The sequence below is a fragment of the Fundulus heteroclitus genome, chromosome 23 (assembly GCF_011125445.2).
Source record: "Fundulus heteroclitus isolate FHET01 chromosome 23, MU-UCD_Fhet_4.1, whole genome shotgun sequence".
Lineage (NCBI taxonomy): Eukaryota > Metazoa > Chordata > Actinopteri > Cyprinodontiformes > Fundulidae > Fundulus > Fundulus heteroclitus.
The window spans coordinates 31558197-31584146 of record NC_046383.1 but is presented as its reverse complement, the minus strand read 5'-3'; the positions used below and the strand labels follow the sequence as shown (position 1 = coordinate 31584146).

Genomic DNA, 25950 nt, shown 5'->3' with positions numbered 1-25950 from the left:
CAAAGTGACCGTCACCAGCTTCAGCCAATCAGCGTCACCGCGGCTCCCCTTCAGGGGAACGCCCTCTCTGCGGCGGGTGCGCCTGTTTTCACGGCTCGTGACTCTCATGGTGGAGGGGGGGAAGGGCAGACGTCAGTGGAAGCCCTTCTGACGGACTGCCCTGTATAAAAAATTAAGCGCACCTGATTTCTCTTGAAAAAAAAATGAAATAGACACACAAATGAAGAAGAAAAAAACGATAAGACCTGAAGCGGTTTGTTATAAAAACTAATAAATAAATACAATAAAAATGTTGCCGCCAAATAAGTAAACGTATTTTTATTACATGTAGTAAATTAATCAATTAGCAAAAATCAAGGAATACATGTAAGATCAAAACATGGCAAGTTAATAAATAACAAAACAGGAAATAAATTCTGAAAAAAAAAAAAAACATTTCATCTGAAAAAGTAAATCAACACTATAATTATTTCTGTATCTCAAATGGCAGGCAAATGATTACAAATATTTATGTATGTATTTGCCTATGTGTAGTTACATGATTTCTTTATTTGTGGATTTTACAATAAATTTAAATTACCAATAATAAAAAACACCCATATAGCTTAACTTGACTCAGAACCTTTTATAGCCAAAACATAAAATAACCACTAGGCCACCAACCCCCACCACTCCTCCAGTGCAAACAAGTTGAGCATAAAACAATATGTTGTTTAAAGAGCAGGGCACTTGTGTCCTGGAGAAGCTGCAAGGTTCTTGGTGCAAGACTGCCTCTCTGGGTCCCTGAGCAATACCCTAAGCCCCAAGTGCCACACAGTGGCAGCCCACCGCTCCCTCAGACAGGGCATCCCAAAGTGGGGTTGGGACCCCCAAGGGGTTCGCAAGACATCACATGGGGGCTGTGAGATAGTTGAAATGATGATCCAGTTTTCTAACTTTACAATGTCAGAGATATACTTGTGTTAATATAGAAAATGTTGGGAAATCCCTTTTTCTTGCGAATATATACATTTAGTTTTGTGAAAATGCACTTGTCCATGGCCAATAGTTTAATGAACCATTGAACCATTTATATATATATATATATATATATATATATATATATATATATATATATATATATATATATATATATATATATATATATATATATATATATATAACTTCTTTTTTTGGGGAGGGGGGGGTAGTATATGATAATATCGGGCGTACAACACCCGATATTATTATGTTGTTGTACACCAGATATACATTGTATATGGTAATATCAGGTGTACAACAACATTGCGAGAATTAACTCATAATATTACCAGAACAAAGTCCTAACATTATGAGAATAAAGTCGGAACATTACGAGAGTAAACTCACACAGTTGTTTGCGATATGCCAACCTGATTTAGTATATCCATATTTATGAAACCGACACCAAAGTATAACTTTACAAGATGCTCAACAACAAAATTACTACTTTAAAGATAATAATCCTTCATTCTTTTGGCTCTTCACCGACACAATCATGTCAATTTCAAAACAAACCTGCGGAGCTGCTGTAAAAGTTTTATTCTACATTTTAAGATTTTTTTTTTACCAGCTTTTTTGTCAGCTAGATGAGTTAGTACATGAGCAATGGGATGTAGGGTGTGGTCTGATTGACCATATAAGGAACATGCAGACATCCTCGTTGCTGCAAAATTGTGTGAACGTCACCATGCATTATTTAACATAACGCTTAACTAAACAAAGCTCCAGTGCCATAAAAGGCAAAAAATGCAACATGTTGAACATTTCATTCAATAATAGATCTTTGATCTTACAGTGAAACATGTCGCCGGCTCCAGAGTTCCTGCAATGCACCTGTGAGACTTTACACTTAGAGCGGAGCTACCAGTTAAACTTGTGCATAACTGGGTTGATACCTTAGTAAAACTCAAATTGCTGTTGAAACTGGACTGAACCCCATTATTCTATTAATTCAAAATTTCACAAGGAGCCTCAAAACCTCTGGTATAAACAACTGACAGCTGCTTATTCAGAATTCCCTTTTTAATTTTGATCATATCCCTGCCTAAGTCAGTGACAGAAATAATCCAACACCATCGTTGATGGAAACGTGGCATCTACAGTACATTGTGATGCCCTTTGTTTATGCAACAGATCAATATTTTTCTTTCTTGAATAATTTAGATCTCAAAATAATTGGTACTTTCGGAGAAATGTTCATATGGAAGAAAATTAATGGACTTGGCCCAATATCCGGCTTAGTAAAATATGCATACACATTAAATAGTTGTTATCCAAAAAAAAAACAAAAAAAAAAACAGTTTTTAAAAACCCTTCTCAGAAACATCTGCATGTGTGGCAGAAAGAGAGTGCTTGTAAACTCTAACAAGCTGCAGCCGCTGCTTGACTGACAGGAAATGAGAACTGAGCAGCAGTCCTGTCAGCTTCAATGATAGAAAAGGATTTTGAAATTCCTTCAAGAAGGAGCCCAAACATGTTGCCTGCTTCAGTGTTTCTGAGGTATTCAATGCACAAACACGCTGGGAAAGTTATGAAAGGGACATTTACACGTAGATGTGAGGAAAATGTCAAAACGTCTCCTCAAAACAAGTAGAAAATAGGGAGAGTGGTAGCGAGCAACAAGTCAACTGATATAAATGCTATTTCTTGAATTTCCTTCCAGGTGTGAGCAGAAGAAAAAGGGTTTCAGTGAGCTGAAGAGTCGTTAGTGACTAAAGTGACGTTTAAAAATCCATCAACGTTAGATACTCCGGGAAAATAGATTGGTCTTATAAGTCAAGGCGTTTAAATTCAATACTATTTACTCCTTCATTCCACAACAAATATCCTAACTATGACCTTCCTAAGAAAGACAAGGTTTAAGCCAGAGATGTTCAAAGTGCGGCCCCTGGACTGATTTTCTCTGACCCCCAACTGCAATTCAACAATGATTTGCCCAGCCAGCATAGGAGGTTTATGCAGATGGAAACTTTATCTCTAATTAGGGCAAAATTATTACCGACAAGTTCAAATCCAAATGAAAACATTAGGTACAACATGAAGTATTTATCTTTTAATTACCAAACCTTTTATATTCTCTTTCCATAGTAACTTTAATCACATCAGTCCAATGACTTTTACTCAAGTGCAGACTTTAGTGCACTAAAATCTACTTTTAATTAACTTAAAAAAACTGGCTAAATACAACAAGCGTTTTCAAAGAAAGCCCAACCCAAATCCTGTTCTTATGAATGAAAATAGACTCCATCTATAGATATTTTATTTTCTCAGGTCACACACAAAGGAATATGCAAACTGGATGACCATCTTTTAATAACGCAAATGCACAAAATCAAAAAAAAGAATGTAGTTTCAGATGCACAATGATTTAGACATCCCTTTCCCACAGAAAACTGGTGAATTTGTTCACTATAAATAAAATATTGCATGCTCATATGTTGTATAGAATGTCAAAAAATAATCACAAAATAACTTTTTAATCACAATAAAAGTTTTTTGTTATATATTGTTATATTTTTTGGCCCTCGAGTGCTTTTAACTGGAAAATTTTGGTCCACGTGACAAAAAGTTTGGACACCCCAGGTTCAAGTCTAGTGTTAGGAGTAGACAGGACATAAACTGTGTGCTGGTTCCACATGACAGCAGCCTGATAAGTATACTTTGTACCTCCCACCTTAGTTTTACAGTAGACGCTGAATCTAATAAATATAAATATACAAGAATCTTTGAAGAAACAGAAGCCAGTTTACCCATCTACAGACAATATGGTGCTGCAGGTCAAGTAAAGGACCAGAGGAACAGTGCTTGTGCAAAAGTGGAAACTGAAATGCTGAGAAGTTTCCTCAATGAGTCTGCAGAAGGATGGTTGGTAAGGATAAACAGTTTTATGGATCATAACAGATCTGGTCAGAGCATTAAAACATTTCTCCCTTATAAACATGGTTCAATGACATTGCCCAGCAAGAAAGACGGATATAATTTAGAAAAGGTGGTGCAGCAAATAATGAAGATGCTAACGCGCAAACTTCCTCTGCCAACTGGTATGCAAGAAAAAACTGAAAGCTAACTCATGAGGAAAATTGTTTTGAGATTTTTAAGCCCATGATTGAAAGAAGTAATTAAATCCAAAGATCTGACGAAGAGAGTTGCTAAAACTGTCCTGTGCGGACCTGGCCCAAGATCAGGGCCGGATATGTGGCTGTTTTAGGCCCTCTGCTGGATCGGGGGGCCCAAGAGTGCATGAAATGCCACAGGATTGGTTAAAATGAGCCATTCATAATGAGACAATGAACAACAACGTATTGGTTTAATACAGAATAAGCAGCATTCTCACACTCCAGATGTTTTTTTGTTTGTTTTTTGTTTTTAAGATCGCAGTTGTTTTAAGATGGTTAAAGTCTTCTTTACTCTTGGCCCCGCTCTGATTAGCCTCTACCTCCAGCATACTCTTTGCTGTTCATAAAAAATAAAGCTCCAGAGTTATGCACTGAAGGTAAGATGACTGCTCATGGCCTGTCGACAAAATCCTATTACAAAGCATCCAAAGGATAATTTTTCCATAACCAACTTTTTTAATATTTGCGTTGATATTTTTAAGCATTCTGCACATTTTAGTGGGAAACATCCCCTTGCGAGCTGCTTCAACAGTGCTTTTATACCTGGGTCCACCAAATCCTAATACAGCACAATACCACAGCTGGTATCCAGTTATATAGGGGTGTATTGGGTGGCTATTTTCCTGCTTATTTGGGATCTCGATTTAGTCCTCCTCAATTACAAAATCAGTAGCTTATCATGTGGATGTGTTGGTTTAGAGTGTCTTCCAAAAAATACTGATTCTTTACAGTAAAATGTTAAAAGCAGTAGTCGCTCTGCAGTGTGTAGCATATTAACCAGACCTGTTTAATGTCCATTTCCACCAAAATTTATATTTTGGAACATGTGAGGGTATAAAAAAGCTGATGTGCAAAACTTAAATATATAAAAAAAATGATAAGATTACTAACATAACCATTGTTGTCCTTTAGGAAATTGAAGAAGAGAAAAAAAAAGTCTGGACAGTGAAATATTTTCCCACACTTATCCAGACCTGATAAATGACCCCACACCAAGCAGAGCCCACCTCTGACTGCTAACTCTTCTTTATTAATTTACTTTTGCTGGTTTTCTCCAGACGATTAAACAGTTGAATGAATGACCTTAAAGTATTTGTTCACCACGATCAAATTATGACCTTTGTGACAACTCCCTTTTTTAATAAAACATTGCGAAAACGCTTTGGGTTGCCTGGACTTTTATTGTGAAAGGCCCACCCGGAAGTCGCGCGGCGCTGCGGCTAGCTTGAGGCACGCTAGCGAGGGAAAAAAAAGCACACAATCACTTGTGAAGGACGGAAAGAAACGCCACCGTTGTCCGGAACATTTCCCCCCCCCCGCCTTCCGTACCTGCTCGGCGCCATAAGATTAAAAAAAAGCAGCAGGTAAGAAGCGGGCCGTGTCTCCGCGGCTGGACGATGCCCTGCGCGCCCCGTGGCCTGGTGTCGGTCCAGGCCGAGCTGCTGGCGCTACACGCCGAGCTGCTCGCCTTGAGCACGGACTCCTCACGTATGGCGCTCTGCGCCTCCGAACGGTTCGCAAAGACCCGCGCCTGTCATGATAATTTCCCACATTTAAAGGGAAATAATCGCATTTTTTTTCCCCCGTTCTCTTTTTTTCGGCGCGGGGACTTCCAGCGGGAAACTACTACCTAACATACACGACCTTTTTATTTTTCCTGCATCATATTTAGGCCTTAGGAGAAGATTTCGGGCCGCGGAAAAAATGTTCCCCGAGCAGATAGTTTGCAGTGAAGGCTGTAGTTTGTTGGAGGAAAAAAGAGTCACACGCCCCCCCTTTAATTCAAAACTTTGGAGGAGAAATTCAAAGCACTTTTAGTGTTTTTTTTTCCTCGTTTTTTTTTTTCTCTTTTTCTACAAATGCCAAACAACGTCCCGCTTTACCACGGGACTGCAAAGCGACAGCGTTTATGGAGAGCGGAGGCTGAAACGAAGATGATCGGGGGTTGTTTAGCCGGGGCCGGGGCCGTGTGCTGGCCGCCGCCGCCGCAGTGAGAGCCCGGCCCTGCTATCATGGCTGGAGCGGCTCTCCATCAAGGCGTCGCAGCGCAGCGGCGGCCGCGTTGTTTCTCAAAAAAACAAAAAAAAAAAAACACTTTCATGTCAGGGACCGACGCAGATTCAACAGATTCCTGTCAATCCCAACTTGAAACATGTTCCCGGGGCTCCTGTGGGAAATGTAGGCAGCATGTCAGCAGACTTCAGCTCACGTCTGCGGGTTTTTTTTTCTCTGCTGCTCATACAGAGAATGAGTTGCCAGGCTTTAGTACTAATTAATAACAATAAAAACAGGAATGACATACATTATAGATTGTTTGTAACCTATTACTCAACAATTCACCCTCACTTTAGATGTAGATTGTCACCCATACAACATGTAAAGGGCAGTTTAAAAAATATATATATATAGTTTTGCCATTTTGGTTTTAATACGTTTTTAAAAAACAAGCTTTAAGTCACCTCTGCCCTCTGATGACGTCACATAAGGTTCTTTGGTATTTATCTTATTTATCCCCCCCTTTTTATTCATGCGTTTTGAATCAAATTCCTTTTTAAAATAAGAGATCAGGTCAATATTTTCTTGATCGATATAAGCAACAAATAAATTTAATATTGTCTTTTTTTTTTTTTTTTTTTTTTTTGGTCCCATTTTACTGATTCAAATGCATTTCTTGTGAAGTACCAGAACACAGAAAGAGAAAGACATGTGTCACGAGTTGTGTGATTAAACAGAAGCATTTATGAATGGATGCTACAGAAAATGAAGGGATAGCAGGATCTCCTTCACTTATGCCCAGAGACACAACGAGTTGGCTCAGTTAACAGAGGTTTGGATTCAACCAGCTTTTGCTTGATCGGCAGTTTATTTGTGATTTGATCTTTGTTGTTGATTGAAGTGGTACCTTTTTCTTTCAGTTTAATTTAAAATCAGGTCATTGAGACCGATGCATTAAGGTTGATAATTTTGCAGTTTCGTTTCCTGTTACATTCAAATCTACGGCATCTGTCAAACTACCCGTAGTCATTTGTTCTTTTCTATGTTTTTATCCTTAACGTAGGAAAATTGGGATTGGAAAAAAAAAATCAGAAACTGGTATCAGGCAAGAAACGTCTGATCGGTGCACCTCTGCATTATTAAGCTAATAAAAGTGTGTGCTATTTTTTAAGTGTTGATTTCTTTAATGAATAGGAGGGAGAAAAATGAGTTTTCATGCATTCAGTTATCCTTTTGACCCAGTGATCAACAATCCTAGGGGATCTGTGTAAAAAAATAAAATAAAAAATTGGCTAACGGATCGGCACGTCTGTGTTTTCTGGGCCGCGTCTGTGGCCCTAAAATAAAATGTAACCTGGGTCTTCCTGAGACGAACATCTGCAGCTTCATCTCCTGCACGCTGTTGTCCTTTCTGTAGCAGTGCAGAAGCTGCGATGCTGTTTGCCGACCAGATTCCTCTGCAGGGGGGGGGAAGCAGCTGCTAAGCGACTGCAGGTTTATGCGATTTTTAGCCGGAGCGATGTCGATGACGTGCGGCCGTGGCACATGAGGGGGGAGAAAAAAAAAGTTTAGTTTCTCAAATCAAACACGACTCTGGCTTCATGCAACAACTTCCCTATCCTTTAATTCCCACACGTTGGCCTTTTTCTCTCACCAGGCTGCTGGGGAGTGATCCATACATTCGCGGGGCAGAGGGAAGGTTTCCGTCCAGCGTCTGATCCGTCCGAGGCTTCGCTGAGAACCACTAGGTGATTCTTGCACACGGCACCCGGCTCCATTTCAAACCTACTGAGCTGCTCCAGTTGAGCCAGAATGTAGTTTCTGGGAACGTCTTCTCTGGACGCTCCTTTCTGAAGAGTTTTAATCATGCTTTTATAATACTGCTATAACTTAGTTTTATTCTGGATGGGGAAGAAGATTCCAATCCTCTAGTGGAGTTTAGCATCCAGAGCAGGCTCTTGTTATATATTTAATCATCGCATTAACAGCCGAACATCTTGGCTGCAAATATTTACTGTCAGCATGACCTTTTTATTATACCTGTCTGTTTGTTTTTGCAAAATTGCTAAAGAGTTTAAATACTGCCTACAGTGTCCGTCACATTTATCTTTATTGGTAAAGATGTAAAGTAGATGAGTCTTTTAATGCTAACAGTGGCATTAAAATGAGTGTGACTAAAGATGCTGTTGGGTTTATACTTCAGTTTCTAGGGATTTTTTAAAGTTGTATAGAACATTTAATTTCTCGGGGCGTTAAACTTGATATAACACAGAGACACCAGGCTGGAAGAACAACCATATTCATATTGCAATTATAACACACAGGGAGAAGGATGGTGAGGTATCCAAAAAAAGGTAAAAAATAAAACGTATGGACTTCTATTCTGAAGCTGAAGAATTTTTGGCTTCCCATCCAGGAAGCTTTCTCAGTTCAAGATGTCTGGAGTAGTGTGGAGTTCAAGCTTTATAGACCTGCTGGTGAGACCTCATTAGAGCTTAGATTCACATGTAGATTCACCTGGAACCATGCACTAAGCTGGACGATAAGCCGATACCAACATATATCGATAGATAGATGTGTGGTGCGATAGAGAGAAAAACGTCAATAAAACGTTCAACAGAAGTTGTCCTTCCTTCTAGTCTGTCATGTAGGTTAATGCTAAAATCCGTTCAACCTCCCAACCAATCAAAAGGGCAGACACAGGAACTCTCCGTCACCAAGCTCCGCCCCCTTCAAAGAGTTCAGAGAGCTAGCGTTATTTATCCTTTATTTAAAAACTTGCGGTTTTGGTACAAATCAGGGTTCCCGCGGATCCTTAAAAAGTCTTAAAAGGCATTGAATTCTGTAATATAAAAGTAAGGCCTTAATTGGCATTAAAATGTCTTAAATCAGTCTTTCTTAGGTCTTAAAATTGTTACCAGGTAATAAATAGGATTTTATTTTTGTAATCCTTACCAAACAGTAAAATAATTGACACAATTATAATTTTTTTAATTTACCAAACGGCTCAACGTAACCATTATTGGTTCCGTCCCGATAGGCGGAACCAATAAAAACTGTTGCAGCCGGACCATAGCTGTGAGAAAGAGTTGGCACTGGTTATGTAGTGGTTTTAAAAACTGATTTATAGTTTATTTTAATAGGGAACAAAACAAAGTTTGTGAATTCAGTTCAGTAGTTGTTAAAAATATATCTGTAATTTGTGTGTTTTTTTTTTTTAGCTTTCTTCCTATATGGAATGTTTTTCAAAATTTTAAACATGTCTATTGGGCCAGAAAGTAATGGTTTATGTGAAAATTAACATTTGGGTGAAGTTGTCGCAACCAGGTTTATCTTGTTTATCGTGAAGTTGGTCTTAACTTTTGATTTCAAGTGGCATTAAAAAGTCTTGAAAAGTCTTGAATTTAACTTGCCTTATGCTGTAGGAACCCTGCAAATGTTGGTAGCCTAAAGGGTAGAGTTTGAATTCGGTGTTTGCGCGTTCTTAATCGAACAAAACAGGTCGCTTAGCAACAGCACAAAATGGGCAGGGCTGCACTTAAAATCTTTGTTTCTAATTTTTGTTGATAGTTATCGATCAAAATGATTTCTGTTTTTATCGGTAAACTTTTTCTCTACATGGTCCAGCCCTGGATGGGGTCACATGACGCTGCGGATGAGTCTGTCTGGATGCTCCAGCCTAGTGAGGAGTTATAGGAGAGGACCTAGTGTGGTCCTGGTGGTAGACGCTACTCTACAAAGTGTTAACGGGGAGAAGAAGCGCAGAGCCAGGGCTTCTTGTTAAAAAACAGTTATCTCTCAACCTGAGATTTTCAGTAGGGACGTTGCGCTACCACAGTTCAGGCATTTGGTTTGAGACTTCCCGCACATCTTTCACAGAACTGCCAATAAATGATAACGATAGATTCAAAAGAAAAGCGTCACTGTGTTGTAAAGCGTTATCTCACTAAGAGATTTGACTGGAGAACTGATTTCTTAATTTCTTTTTGTTCATTAAAAGCTGTCCTCTTGTCTCCGGTGCTTCTCCTTTCTAAGCAGAGTCTGTGGCAGGCGTCGGGACCCTCGGCCATGTCAGGGCAGAGGAGAGGAGCTGCGGCGCGGCAGCCCAAGTGTGCCTTCTGCAAAAGCAACCGGGACAAGGAGTGCGGCCAGCTGCTGCTGTCTGACAGCCAGAAGGTGGCAGCCCACCATAAGTGCATGGTGAGAGGAGCTCCTTGTTCCCGGGGGTTACGGCCCGACATCCCTCAAGCACCCGTTGTGTTCGCTGTCCCCACCCTGTATTTAAGAGAAATGCCCATCACAGCCTAAACAGAACCGGCATTTGTCTTTGACTCCTGCAGAAAGTAAACGCTGACTTTTTTTTAAAGTGAACATCTAAATGTAGTCGCTCTGTACAGGTGACAGGTGATGTTTCTCCACCCACCAAACCGTCCCACAAAGACGGCTGTGTTTCAGGTGGAAAAGGGGGGGGAAAGAAATGTGACATTCAGCTGCTCGTTGTTCTCTTCATCCTCCCCGCAGCTCTTCTCTTCGGCTCTGGTTACATCACACTCGGACAGCGAGAACATCGGAGGATTTTCCGTCGATGATGTAAAGAAGGAGATCAAGAGGGGTAGCAAACTGGTGAGTTCCCACTTCCCGCTGTTGCGTAATAGTAATCTCTGATCCACAGAGATTTGATCTGCAAGCTCCTTTAAGGACCGTCGTGCAATTAGAAATGTTGCTGGGAAATCTGCACTTGCTGTCCAGAAACCCGGCGGTGAGTCAAACGCGGCGCCGCTAAGTAATGGCACCTCATGGCAAAGACCCACACACGTTCATGCACATCTGTAATTGTTTTAATTATTAGCTGGTGAAAAAGGGGGATTTCTCTGGTTGGCAGCGTGCATTGAATGCTCCGTATCCCTCCATGCTCCTTCTTAGTCTTGGCTTTTTGGGTTCTGTATTTACAGCTTAAAAAAAGCTGAATTTTAATAGTGAATGTATTTAGATTTAACAAACTGGTGCAGAAAGGAATAAAAATCTGGACATGTGAGTCTGGAAGGTGTTGGGACTTGGAAAATGTGCTGGAACCCTGGTTTTTGTTGTTGCTGTGTGACGTCAGAATAGATCAGCACTGCGGAGCTGTTCACCAGCCTCAGATTAAAATAACCTGAGCGTAGGGCTCAGCAGGGACGCCCCATGGGTCCAGTCAGCGAGAGGAACAAACACGTGCGTTCATAGATGATTGGTTCAGCTCGGAGCCACCAAAACTCTAAAGTTGTTGTTTCTCTGAGTTTTGCCAGGAGTTTGAGCGCATCTCTCCTCAACTCATGGTGACGGGTTGGTGCATTGCTCCCTGCTGTGTGTGGGGAAAACAATAGAAGTCGCGATTGTATGGTTGCAGTTCATGGATGAGCTCGAGATGCACTGATTAGTTTTCTGGCCGATCCCTGGTACTTGTTGAAATTTGATCAGCAGACATCCATTTTAGTTGATTCACATTTCAGAAACGTAACTTAAGATATCAGAGAAGCGTTGACTGTTGTCTAGTTTTACCACCTGAGGTCCCCCACTAATTATTTCTATTAGCTTGGAACAGCAGTCATTGTAAAATAGGGTTTTGCTATCACTTGAAAACAGGACCACTGGGTTAAAGAGTTTGCATTTAAGCCACGTTTAATGCCGTAGATTAGCAGTTAGCCACGGCTAGCATTTTTAAAGTGGTGGTCTCTGTGTGGGCTCCCTAGAGTAGAGGTGTCCAAAGCCTGGCCCCAACCACAATTTGAGAGAGGTACAAATCTGACCCAGCAGCACCGTGGGTTGATGCAGATCGACAATTTTTTTTGCATTTTCCACGGGGGAGAATTTCTCTGACAAATCCAAGCTCTTCTAATGAAAATATTAGCTATAGCAGAGTTCTTTTACTATTAATCATGTCCTTTGCTTTAATTTCAATTAGTGAATGTGGCTAAAAACAGTGAGCGTTTTAAAAGGAGGCGTGTCCCATCCACCGTTTATTAATGTGGTCGAGAATAGACTTCAGAAACCTGCAAAGTACGAAAAACAATCGAACCCGAAAAGTTAGAAAAATGTCTGCTTTTTATTGATGCGAACATGCAAGACCCTTTTTCTGTTTCTCTGTTACTCAGCCCTTTTCTACGAAAAATCCAACTACTTTGTTTCTTTCAAATGTCTTGGGATGGACATTGAGTTTATTGTTGTGCCAGTAAAAAAAAAAAAAAAAAAAGACTATTCTTTTTGTGTTTGTAAATAAAAAATAAAGTGCGTTTTTGTGGTTTTCGAGTACTAACAACTTAGCGATTGTGGCCCATATGGCAGAAAGTTTGGACACCACTACTCTGGAGCATGTTGATCCTTTCCCACATTCACAGATCCAGGATGGTCCATGGGAGGCCGGTTGAACTTTGCAGGATTCCTCTTAGCCTTCCTGTTACCTTTTGAAGTCTTGCTCTCTCTTGCTCTTCCGCAGCCTAAATGAACTACAGACATGGTTTGCCGTGAACTTTTAGTTTTTTAGGTCTCTGTGTTTCCTCTGAGCTTATTTGAAGAAACTGAAAATTGCTAACCTCTAGTGTTCTTCCCTCTAGTAACAGCATCCGTACCAAAGAGTGACATTGTCAGGCCAGTCTGTTCCCACTTAATATGGTGTTGTCAGTGATGGGAAGACAAAACTAATCATTTTGGGGGTTTCAAACAGGCCAGTCTCTAGCCAATCTCAGTGCGTCTCTAAATGAAGCTGAGGTTTCTGAACTCTGAGAATAATCAAGTCCAAACTGGGTTTTTTTTTCCAAGTCTGCACCTTGAAAGCTTTGCCAGATATGCGTTTTGTTTTCGTTCTGCATCCGACATCGTCGTCTGCAGCAGGTTGTGCGCGTGCATCTTTATCCGGTCTCTGAGGCGACCTCAAAGCACCTACGTCTAAAACAGGATCATTCTGGCAGCGGTTCTATGCTCTAACTTCTCGGCTGGGTTGTATTTTAGAGCAACTAATCGTCCTGATGAATGTAAGCACTTCCCACCTCCTCTGTGATCTGCAGCTCTTTCACCGTCCAGCTTACCTTTAGTGTGATCCGTATTTTAGGTCCAACAGTCAAATTCTGTTTTTTCCGCTTGGCTGGTCCACTCCACAATCTGGATTTAATTCCTCTAGTAACGACAACTTGGTTTCTTTTTCATGATTGTTTTTTTTTCTTGCCTCTCCCTGTGAAGTGCTTTTAGTTTCTTTCCTTCAGAAAATGGAGAGATTAGACCCATTTTTCCCCCCATGATAAGATTTCCTTTTAAAATGTTTCTTTGGTTTGTGATTATCAGCGGGAATTGGTTTTAAGATTCCTGTGGAGACGAATCTCTTTTTAAAAAGCGATACTGATAGCATTTATGTTTTTTTTTTCATCTCTGACTCGCTTTGTCAGTTGATCAATCTAAATTGGATCCTTTTGCTTTGCAACAGAAATCCCCTTCAGCGACACGGTCTGCTATTTGAAGGGGGCCTCAGAGCCGCCATCGCTGAAGGGAAATTATTAACCAAATCCTCTTTAAAACTTCCCATCACTGCTCGGGTGTTTGCTTTAGCAGAAACCGACCCGCTTTGAACCTCAAGCCGTATCTCTGCTTTCCTCCTCTTCAGATGTGCTCTTCATGTCACCGACCGGGCGCCACCATTGGCTGTGAAGTCAAGACGTGCCGGAGGACGTATCACTATTATTGCGCAGTGAAGGATAAGGCCCAGATCAAAGAGAACCCGTCGCAGGGCATTTATCTGTGAGTGGCTTTAGTTCTGAGCTCCCAAACAAGCCAACCTTCAGTCCTGCTCAGATCCGGGAGCGGCGCTGGGTTGGCTTGCCTTCATTTCTCCTTTTGTGCTTCTAATTGCAGCATTTACTGCCGCAAACATCGGGATGCATCTCAGGAAGAAATCCAAGGTAAGCGAGCAGTCAGATGCCGTCCATTCCTCAGGTAGGAGATCTGAAACCGTTTGCCTTTAAGTCTGAATCTAAACTTCCCGTGCCGTATGTTCTCTTAGATGAAGAGGAAGGCGTGGCCAACGACTCGGACTCCTCGCCTCCGCAGAGTCGAGGCAGGGGGAGATTTGAGAAGAGCAGAGCCAAGGTGGCGTCCCGTGGCCAGTCGGAAGAAACCCGCTCCACCTCCTCCTCGCAGGCTGCAGACGAGGAGAGCTCCTCCCATGTAAATAACGCGCTGAGTGGCAGCCGCTCGAACCGCTTGCTTCTCCGTGCGTATATGCGTGCGTGTGTGCTGATGTTTTGCGGCGTGTTTCAGCGGGACAGGTCCCCACTTCGCGCCAGCCCTGGGGACGGTGGCCAGCGCTGCGGCTTCTGCCACGCAGGCGAGGAGGAAAACGAAACACGAGGCGTGCTGCACACAGATAACTCCAAGAAAGTGGCGGCACACTACAAGTGCATGGTAGGTCTGTCCAGCGTCTGAAGGTCTGGTTTTGGTGTTTGGGGCAGATTTTAGGTGATGGTCTAATACACAGTTGCGTTAATGGAAAGGAAAAAGGATGGATGGTTTTCTAAATCTTTCCCAAGCAGAAGTTGGAAATGTGTTTCATGAATTTGTATTCAGCCCCCCTGAGTCAGCATTTTTGGAGAGCCACCATTACAGCTGCAAGTGTTTGAGGTCTCCACCATCTGTGCAGCGTCAGAGACTAACATTTTGCCCTCTCCTTTCTTCCAATATAGCTGTGTTCCTGGGTCTTCACCAGGCCGCTAACTTTCTGAGCCGAGACCCTCATATAACCACTGGTCTTCTAGGGAGACTAAATTACTCTGATAAAGAATATTTACTGCTTAGGAGACGTCTAAAGCTTGTGGATTTGCAGTGGATTTTGTTTAGTGTCAAGTTAAAGGGGGGGTAAATAGAAATGTGCGCCACACTTGTCAGATTTGCATTTAAAACAGAAAGCATCAGTCCTTTTCCTTCCACTTTACAACGATGCCACAGCGTGTCGACCGCATAAACTCCTGATCAAACACGTCAAAGTTGTTTGCCGTTGCAGTACTTCTGTGGGACACTATATATCTTCATTTATTTCTCGTTGCAGCTTTTCTCCTCGGGGACGGTGCAGCTCACAACTACGTCGCGGGCTGAATTTGGCAACTTTGATGTAAAAACAGTCATCCAGGAAATCAAGAGAGGCAAAAGAATGGTGGGAACATTAATACACAAGCCGTTTTTTATTTGAAATAACCTCCTTGCCTTATTTACCTTAGATTTTGTTTTTCTCATTGTTTTCTTCCAGAAATGCACGCTGTGCAGTCAGCTGGGTGCTACTATTGGGTGTGAAATTAAAGCCTGTGTGAAGACCTACCACTATCATTGTGGGCTGCAGGACAAGGCCAAGTACATAGAAAACATGGCCCGCGGCATTTACAAGTGAGCAACAGCAGATGCATGAAGTGTTTTGCTTTTGAATTGAGTTGGTTTGGTGGCAAAGCTTTGCAGGAAGGCACCGATGCTTTGAGTTTTCTGTCAGGTTTATGAACGAATGTCTTTGGATGTCTGCTGGATTCTCCACAGATCAGCATGCACCAGAACGCCTCCAGACTTGTAGTAAAGTTTGGATTTGTGGACAAGGGACAGTTGTTTCAGCTCTGCCGGCGTCCTGTAAAACGCTGCCATGCATGTCGGTTTCCTGATCTTTGAAACTACATCTGTCACATTTAGACCACATAGTATCAATTCAATTTTATTTATATAGCGCCAATTCATGAAACATGTCGTCTCGAGGCACTTTACAAAGTGAAATTCAATCATATTATAAAGATTGGGTCAGATTATATTAAATGGTCAAAAATGTCCTATATAAGGGAACCAGTTGATTGCATCAAAGTCTTGACAAGCAGCATTCACTCCTGGAGAAGCGTAGAGCCACAGGGAGAGTTGTCTGCATTGTCATAACTTTGCAGCAATCCCTCATACTGAGCAAGCATGAAGCGACAGTGGAAAGAAAAACTCTCCTTTAACAGGAAGGAAAAACCACCGGCAGAACCGGGCTCAGTATGAACGGTCATCTGCCTCAACCGACTGGGGTTACAGAAGACAGAGCAGAGACACAACAAGAGAGACAAAAAAGCACAGAAGCACACATTGATCTAGTAATCTGTTCTACATTAGATGGTAATCTGTCTTCTCTGGATGATGCCACAGTTAACAGAACGCCAGACCAGGTGTACCTACTATGAAGATAAAAGAGAGAGAACTAAAAGTTTAAAGCTGAAATGACGACAAGCAATGCAAAACTGGAGAACAGAAGAAATCAGTAGAGTGAGAGAAATATACCCTGATGTCCTCCAGTAGTCTAAGCCTATAGTAGCATAACTATAGAGATAGCTCAGGGTAACATGAGCCACCTCTGACTATAAGCTTTGTCAAAAAGGAAACTATCAGCTCATCACTCTCAGCTATATCAGAAAATGTTGAAGTACTTTTCTTGGATTTTCTGCATTTTAAAAAAAATATTTTTATTTATCTGAAGTTGTTTCAAACAACCCTTCTGTCTGTAGGGCAACAATTAATGAAAATCCCCCAGGTTTATAAAAAAAAAAAAAGATGTGAAAGCAACTTGGTAACACATGCAAATTGCTGATAGCCGTCAGTCTTCCTGTTTCCTGACATAACGCTGTCTGTTTTATAGTTACTAGATGTTATTCAAAGTATTGCTACGTATCTGTGGATGTGCAAGTTTAGCGCGTTAAAACCGCTTGAGCTCATCCACGTCAGGGTCTCAGATAGTCTCTTTTCATATCATTCTAAAGCAAATGGCTTGAAGCGAAACGTTTATCTGGGACTAAATAAACAGATTGGTGTAAAATAATGAAATTGATAAAGTGGGTTCTGCTTTTGATGGTGGGTTACGGTTAACCCGATGGCAGCAGTCTAACCATTTCCCTTAGAGGCTGTGAGGGGGGGTCCCTGGCAATGCTAGGGGCGCTGCAGTGACCACCTCAGCTCCCCTCACCTTCCTCTGCAGGGCCCTAATGTCTGCCATATGGCGACCGCTCTGGACCCGGAGGTTACCGGTGGGGGATGATGTTAGACCACTTCGATCAGTGGGCCTTGGTCACTTAAAGTTTAGGTCCAGGTGTCCTGCTTGTGACAGACCTCGGTGCGCTTCTGCTTTGTCCTCAGACTCTACTGCAAGAACCACAGTGGGAACGAGGAGAGGGATGAGGAGGACGAGGAGAGGGAGAACCGCAGTAGAGCGAGGGCGGCCGTCGACCACGGAGGAACACCGTCGACGCAACTAAACGGCAACTAGGTGGGGCTGCTGCGCTCACAGCAATGAGCATGAGAGTACAAGCGCTGCTTGTCATTGAGAACTTATATCAATAAGCCACATCACAAAGTGAAACGCACACATTTGCTTCTTTTTCATGGTTAGGGGTTCTAGCTAATAAAAGCCATAACATTCAGTTTCTCAAAGGTTGAGGTGACATAAGACCGATTTAAAAACAGATTTTTAACATAGAAAGGTTTCATTGTTGCCATGTTATGGGCTCCACACTCGTGGGCAGGACTGCTGCTGAGCCTTCCTGTAAATTAAATGTATTAATATTATGCTTGTTAAGCTGACAGTTCTGTAGCATGCGGTCTGTAATGGCAGGCAGGTTCACTGCTAAAGACGGGTTCAGGGTGCTGCATCCAAGCTTATCCAAGTCGAGGAAAGTGAAGTAGAAGGGAAAAATGTGGCAGGGAGAGATAAACTGCTGGGATAATCTGAGGATTATCAAGGAAACCCCCATTTATTAGTTTGTGGAGATAGATTTTTAAGAGCCACCACACATGTATCCTGCAGATGGGGTCCATGCCACTATTAAAGCAGGCTGGGCTTCCTGGACCCCTCAGCAGACCCACAGAGGGGGTCTCTTTAATACCGCGCCACATTCAGTTTAGTGGATTTATTTGGTAGGGACAAGTGTGCACATTAAACCTGTAAACACTGCAACATTTATAGCCACGGCTAATTTGAGTGCATGGACCTACAGTATTTTCTGATGGCTTTTGTTCTCGTGTGAAATCACGTTTCCTGAGAACGTTTGTAAGATCTCCAGTCTGAGCCACGATCATCAAAACGACGTGAAAGAAATGCTAAAAATATATCGGCGTGTGCGTGTAATGAATTTTAAGAAATTAGCGTTATATTTTAACCCTGATACAGGTAATTGTGAGGACACATCACGGTTTTAAAAAAGAAAACATCTTTCGTTGCTTTAAAATAAAACTAATTTTCTTTGTATCGTAATTGATACGTTAGACCAACACATACAGTTTCCTGATGTTTTCTGCATTTTTCTATAAGGTGTGTGAAATATATTCCTTCGTACGTTGTAAACTGTATGTTCAGACACATGTAGACTTTGTTGAAGAGCAAGAGGTCTCAGAAATATTTGTATTAAAAATGATCCATTTGGAGCTACATGAGATTTCTAAAACCAGTCGCTATGTTAAAGGAGCTATAAGTGACATTTCACCACTAGGTGGTGTTTGAATGCTGCCTGTAGACCAAAACAAGACGTCTGATAAGCCACGCCTCTCTTTACCGCCACTATAGCTGCAACCCGGCCCCTCCTTTCCCTTCTCACGTGTCGCCTTCTGTGCGCATATTTATAAAGGATAAAAACGCAGCAAAACAGCCTCACCTTTTTTAGTTTTTATCTAAAATCATGACATTTTGCTTATTGCTCCTTTAATTAACATAACCTCTTCCTAATAAACGTGGCTGAGATTCTGAAAACTGTAATGTTTCAGGGATGTAGTGCAGCAGCAGAGACGTTATAATTCCCTATAATCTCTTTGTGTTCCCACAGGTCTGTGATGTGGAGGGAGCCTGAAGAAATGGGAGACATGTTTTTATACTAAATCTTAGCCCACTCACACAGTCATGGTCCCCCCCCCCTGCCCCCCCACCTAACCGGTACATGGACATAATGTTCCAGCGTGCACCAGATGTCGTCTTTATGGGAGTCTTTTGGACTTGGCCGGGTCCTTTTCTCAGATTAGTGTTACTCTGTTGAACAGCGGACCTTTGCAGCACGATTAAAAGCAGCGGCTAATCTTTCTCCAGATCCATCGCCGGGTGCAGATTAATGCCATTAGTATGAACAGATGGACTGATCTGATTGTCACTTACTGCCCCCCTCAGATCACATGAACCACAGTCATGGAGCGGTGAGACCTGTCCCGCTCTCCCTCAGCTTCGGTGGGACTCACTTTTCAGAGGGGTCTGTTTGTTACTAGTCTTTCTGAGGTTGTGCAGTTTGATTACCTTGTTTCTGATACCATGTCTTAAGAATACTCTTCATGTTAGCCTTTCTTTCTTGATAACGTAATATTTTTGCTACTGTATCCCGATCATTAGTACTTTTGAATATCCGGATTTGAGACAGCGACACGTTTTGCCAGCATGCACTTGGGTTTATTCCCACTGTTAAAGGTGGTGTTTTTTTTTTGTTTTCATCTGGCGGCTGAAGGGCGGCGTAGAGCCCTTTGGAGGAGGAGGAGGGTCGACTTTCTTTGGTGTACTGTTTACTTGTATCTCAAATGTACTCATTGATGATTGGAATAGAAAATATTTTTGTTTTACACATTGTTGGGTGAACTGGGTCTTTATTTGACGTCTCGTTGAACCTGAGGGATGCTGCGCCACATTTCTGTACGCTGGTAAAAATGTACATTTCCTCTGTTTCTAATTCATGCCTCCAAATATCGAAGCTCGACGGTTAAGGATTCAGACTTTACCGCTTTCACCGTGAACTTCCCTGGGTTTTTACCAAATCCACAAAAAAGCTTTTGATCAAACATGATGAACATAAACCGTAGAACCGGGTGAACTAAAGCTGAAATGACAAACATTGCTTTTAATTGTAAGGCTGCACTGCCCAGCTTTTTACCGTTGGATTCAGAAGTGATGGCTTTCTGCAAGGTTCGAGACAAAAACAGATCAGTGCTTTAATCTTCATGCCTTTAAAAGGCAAAGGCACGTTTATTTGTGTTGCACATTTCAGTACAAGGACAATGCAAAGTGCTTTACATAGGAAAATAAAAGCAAGTAAAAAAAAACTGTTGGAATAAAATAAGATTGTAGCTCTGGTGCTGGCTTTGTTTCCCTGTGACAAAACTTCAAGCCTCATGATGCAGAGGAGGAGTTTCTGCCCCGACCGTCGGTCAGACTAACCCTAACCTGCAGAGACTCCCCAAGTTCTTGTCACATTATCTGCTTCATGGTGGGAAACTATTTTCAACCAGGCTTGGCTTGAACGTTGGAATTTCAGTAGTAGGGTTAAACCCGTCTTCAGTAACTGATATGAAGCTCGCTGCAGTGCCTTGCAAAAGTGTTCACCCCCTATTCATCCTTCCTGGTTTCTTGACTCACAACCTGGAATTAGAATAGATTAATTGAAAGCTTGCAACATTTCATTTGACGGAGCATGTCTACTATTTGAAGATGTATTTTTTTATCTTTATTGTGAAGAAAACGGCAAATATGACAAAAAAAAAACATGAGAACTTCAGCATGTATGTTACATGTTTTATACATATGAGCTTTCGGGTTGATTTAAATTTTTTTGTCATGAGGCCCAATAGTCGTGGTGGCACCCCTGTCTTGAGTTGATGGGATGTATTTCCACCAGACATGTTGTTTTCCTTGGTGGTTAATTTTCAGTCTCATCTGACCAGAGCTCCTTCCTCCATACATGTGGGGAGTCGCCCACAGGCCTTTTGGTAAACTCAGAACATGCCTTCTTATTTTTAACACTCACTAATGGCTGTTTTCTGGCCACTCTAACATAAAGCCCAGCTTTCTGGTTCTGGTGAGCGGTCCCTTCCTGGCAGGGTGGTTGTGGTACCATGTGCCTTCCATTTAAACATTTAAACGCTCCAGGGGAACATTAAAGATTTGGATATTTTTTATAGCTCCACCCTGACTTGTACTTCTCAACAACTTTGTCCCTGACTTGTTTGGAGAGCTCCATGGTCTTCATGGCACGATGCCTCTTGCTTAGTGGCTCTGCAGCCTCTGGAGCCTTTCAGAAAATGTTTGTTTATACTGACAGATCATGAGACACTTGGCCTGTATGCAGGTGGAGTTTATTTCACTAATGATGTGACTTTTGAAGGTGATTGGTTGCACCAGAACATTTTACTGGCTTCATACTATAGGGAGTGAATGAGCATGCCCATGTCAATTTTCAATTCAGTTTTATTTATATAGCGCCAATTCATGATGCATGTCATCTCAAGGCACTTTAAAAAGGAAATAACTGCTTTTCAGTTTTTTCATTTTATTTAAGTCTTTAATATTTTTCAGATTTTCATCTTTACCATTGGTTTTGTGCAGGTCCATGATATAAGATAAGACTGAACACGATTCAGAATTACAGGTTGGACTGTAACCAAATGGGTAAAATACCAGGGGCGTGAATACTTTAGCAAGGCGCTGTATATATTGTAAAGATGTGTTTAAGTGAGGTTGCCTTGGTGTAGATAAACGTCAGTCAGATGAGTGAGCTGGGGAAAAAACTAAAGTAGACAAGATTTATTCTACTTGCTTAAGCTGCAATGTTCCTTAAACAGAATATTTTCTTGATTCCAACCAAAATCGTAAGGATGTTATAAAGCTCTGAAAACGTCTTAGATTTAATGCAACCCTGGACGTTTTCCTGTGTCCTTATGGAGGTCATACAGTGTTTTTTATTTAATAATTTCCACAGTTCGTAAAAGTGAATGAAACAATTGCACGACACATGAAATGATGTCAACCAACACAAGCATGCATGTCGAGTTTCATTTGGTGTCTCAAGCCACACGGGGGTTGAAAATCTACATGCTGAGGTTTTCAGTGTCAGTCCTCAGAGGCCGGCGCTCTATGTTTAGATGTCTCCCTGTCTGAAAAACAAACAGTTTACCAGGCATGTGTGGAGCGTCATGGGAGCCCCCCGCCCAGATGACTGGGACAGGACAGGACTGATAAAGAGGCTTAAATACATGCATACTATGATACCACGGGAGTGGTGGCCTAGTGGTTAGGGGGTTGGGCGCTTATGTCTTACAGAAGCTGCAAAAGTTGACGGTTTGAAAACGCTGTTCTCTCCGGGTCCCCGAGCGAGACCCTCCCCCGTTGTAAAAGATCTTTACTGCAAGTGTGAAGCAGTGGTTCAATCCAGCAGACACGGTGCATCGCGGGTTGCTGGACTTGGAGCTGCAGAGTCAAAACACCAATAAGGGTTTGAGGAACACGAGAACAAATATGAATTGTTAATTTGGCCTCTGATTTTCCCAGATCTGCGTCTGATTAAGCATCTATGGGAGGTGCTGGGTCCATGCAGCCCCTAGTCCCATTTTGCTGGATTTAAGGATCTCCTTTGTGTCTGATGCCACAGCTTCAGGGCTTTAACTGAGTCCATACAGCAAAAAAATGGACCAACATGATATTAGACCTGTTGGTGATAATGTTATATCTGACTGATCCACATTCACCTGAAGGTTTAAAAAATGAATCTTTATTTATTCATAATGGATCCTAATGGCTGCAACAGGTAGTATCTCCAGGCCAGCATTTGGTAAACTGGTCAGATCAAATGGAGAGCACCGAAACCTCTAAGAGCTGAGGAGAATTTCTGATTTAGAGATAGGTTGAACATTTTTAAAAATGCATGTACATATATTTATGCTTAAACAGTATTTACAAGAAGGATGAAAATCAAAGAAAACAGGAGGGATGTCAACAACTAAAGTCCAACAGGTGCTGGGAGGACGCAGCAGTCAGTCGCTGAAGGAGCTCTCCAGTGTCTCCCACTCCAGCTTCACGCATGGAGTGGGAGACACTGGAAGAAGCCGTTTGCTACAGATGAAAAGAAAAAGTTCAAATGGTTTGAAACCAGAGTCCGCAACGAACAAGAAACTGCTGGAACCCTAGCGTCGCTGTCCACAGTGAAGTGTTTCCTCCCCATGGACCGAGACAGAAGGCCCTGCACCATGACAGAGAGACGTTCAGCAGTCACACTGCAAAAACGGATCTAAAAATAAGCAAAATGTTCTTAAACATAGTGTTTTTGTCCTTGATCTGAGCAGGTAAATATGATCATTTGCCAATGGAATTAGTATTTTGACCCCTAAATTAAGATAATTAGACATCCTCCACTTGAAATAAGATGATGGAGATGAATTGTTCCTATTTTAAGTGCACAAATCTTATTCTATTGGCAGATCATCTTATTTACCTGCTCAAATCAAGGAAAGATACACTAATTTTAGGAAAACTTTACTTATTTTTAGTTCTGTTTTTGCAGTGCAGGAGCCGAGACGCCTGAGGCATGATGAGAAGAAGAGAGTTTGGGGGAGTGGAGGTGAACCTTTTAGACCTCAGGATTCACTTTTGTCCGGAATGCTGGTGGCAGTATGGTGCTGTGGGTGTGTTTTTCTTCCAGTCATATTGCGTATGAAACCACGAAGGTGCTGAACTTAAAACCTGGACAGAGGTGGGTATTCCATCAGGAGGAGGATCCAAAGCTGAACCTGGAGCTGATGAAGCAAGCTAACATTTAGCTCTAGGAGAAAGCTTCCCAAAGCCGTGACCTCAACCTGCAGGGTCTATGCTTAAAGGTCAGGTCTGTTTCAGAAAAACAAAGGACTTACTCGGCCAAGAAGAGCGGTGAAATGTCCAGACAGATGATTGAGATCAGAACTAAATCAAGACTAATGCACCTAATTGTTTAAAAAACAACAGCAAATCCAATTCCAATATTATGGAAGAAATATACTCTCATTGGACTCCGGCTCTGTTATAATGAGACTGCATTTCTCCCATAGCCACGAGGCAGCGGTCAGAGGATGTTTACACGGTTGACAGTAATAACACAACTAAAGGTTCGGTGCTGTTTAGGTGGCAGCTCTCCTCAGTGTCCCTGCTATAGGGTTAAAAAAACCTCGACTCCAAAGCTCGAGCAGCGAAGCAGTTATCATGCATTCACAGCACTGAAGGGAAAATTGTGGCCTGTTTTGATATTTTTTCACGGTTTAGAAAAACGTATTTTTAGCAGTCAGCGAAGCAGCTTCTGAAAGTGACCCATATGCGTTTGCTTGCACAAGATGAAACTAAAAGCCCAAACTCTATAACAAACACTGAAGACAGGTGCTGGAATCTCCCAGCAACGCGTCGGACAGGAGCCAACGCATCGTTTGTGTTTGCCTACAGATTTCCTAAAATCTGAGAGCCTCAGACCGAGGCTGAGAGTCTGCAGTTTAAATGCTTCGATTCATCACACAACTCGTTTCACTTCTCAAATACATCCAGATCGAACCGAAAAATGTTACGAAAGAAGCAGCTACAATGTCGAGTTTGCATTTTCATAAACCAAAATATAGAACAACCACTACTGGTGCTAATTTAGAGATGTCATCAATTTTTCTACAAAGCACTGAGTGGTTAATGTTGCAGCTTATGGGTTGCACAGATGGTAATGAAGAGAGATGAGCCCTTTGAGCTGTACTTTCCTGGATTAATACAAACGTTCTCCAGCTGCTTTAGGAAAGAGATAACACCTTGCCAAAAAGGGTAAATTAAAAATGGCATCACTACCGTTTGGGGATGATGAGTCATTTTTTGTTTTGTAAGAAAAAACAAAGATATGACAAACAACTTTCATTTTTACCTTAAGTTTTTATCAAACTCATAATTCTGTTCTAAAGTGCATAATAAATTTGAAATTCTGTTTGGTTTATAATGGGACCAGCTTGTACCCCGTGTGTGTTTTGTTGGTTTTCAGTGTTTCTGCCTAATGTAGCTTTATTTCAAACACATTGAACTCTATGATTTAAAAAAAAAAATCTGAGGCAAAAGGCTGCTTGGATTCTCAGATAAAACGTACATCTCAAGCCTTCAACTTTAAAAATTGTATTTATTGAGAGTCAGCATCAATTTGAATTTGCTCTAAAGTTTTCAGAATATTGAATTTAAAAACAAAATCCGAATGAACTTAAAACCTCAGGATTTAAAAGAGCTGATAAATACACTGGTTGTAACATAGGATACAAAGTAAAACATGTACTGTATATGGATTTAATGGTTGCTTGTATTGTAATTAGAAACACATCTCAGTTAATAATTGTTAGTTTTTGATCATTATTGTCGACTGGACCAATTATAATTGATTCTTCCTGTCCCACTCTGCTGAATCGGCATAGAAAAGCTGTGGATCACACACAATTGACTAAACTGGATGACTATTTCAGAGAAATAAATGTTAATCATTTACTGCTATTTATATCATAAATAAAGAGTCTAATGTCACGTTGTCACATCCTGTGATATCAGTTTACTTTTTAACCATTGGTTGATCGGTACATAGTGGATCTAGTGCCGTTAAATGCACAACATTCCAACAATCAAGCTGGTTTAATCATGAAAATAGGAGTATTGTGCTAGTGGTGGGCTCTGTCTGAAGAGGGTTCCTGGTCAAATTCTGCGTTTTATACGACTTTGGTCAGGCTCCGTTTTTATTTCCCCTTTAGTTCTTAGTTAAAAGGCATGCATCATTAATGTAACAAGTTTTCTTTTTAAAATATACTTGAATCCATTTTCATGACCAAAATAAAGAGGTATGTGAAAAAGTGTGACAGAAAAAAAAAGTGAGCACAAGGCAACTGAGAATGCCCCAAGTTTTAGGAGAGAATCGTTGAACTTGGGTTCATTGTAAATTAAGCACCCAATACAAAAGTAGGGACCGCGAAGTCTCCAGCCCATGATTTCAGTTAGAGAAGCGGAGATTTACATGGCAATCTATCCAGTGAGTCG

At 41.5% G+C, this 25950-nt stretch overlaps 1 protein-coding gene across 2 annotated transcripts; it reads left to right on the top strand.

Moving 5' to 3' along the window:
- Window positions 1-5348: 5348 nt before the first annotated feature.
- On the top strand, window positions 5349-19292 carry phf6 (PHD finger protein 6). Of its 2 annotated transcripts, none has more exons than XM_036127308.1 (12): window positions 5349-5500; window positions 7789-7879; window positions 10170-10331; window positions 10653-10754; window positions 13762-13895; window positions 14010-14056; window positions 14158-14321; window positions 14415-14558; window positions 15199-15303; window positions 15397-15530; window positions 17286-17415; window positions 18965-19292. In XM_036127308.1, the coding sequence occupies exons 3-11, from the start codon at window positions 10200-10202 to the stop codon at window positions 17413-17415; spliced, it is 1092 nt and encodes a 363-aa protein (XP_035983201.1). In that variant the 5' UTR covers window positions 5349-5500; window positions 7789-7879; window positions 10170-10199; the 3' UTR covers window positions 18965-19292. The 2 variants fall into 2 exon arrangements, with proteins under 2 accessions (XP_035983201.1, XP_035983202.1); XM_036127309.1 differs by having other exon boundaries at window positions 10167-10331.
- The last annotated feature ends 6658 nt before the right edge of the window (window positions 19293-25950 follow it).

Bases quoted from the DNA above. Each gene is read 5' to 3' on its own strand.
- phf6 (XM_036127308.1), top strand. From the start codon at position 10,200: ATGTCAGGGCAGAGGAGAGGAGCTGCGGCGCGGCAGCCCAAGTGTGCC. The intron at 10,332-10,652 runs GTGAGAGGAGCT...TCCTCCCCGCAG, and splicing joins CAGCCCACCATAAGTGCATG to CTCTTCTCTTCGGCTCTGGT. The intron at 10,755-13,761 runs GTGAGTTCCCAC...CCTCCTCTTCAG, and splicing joins TCAAGAGGGGTAGCAAACTG to ATGTGCTCTTCATGTCACCG.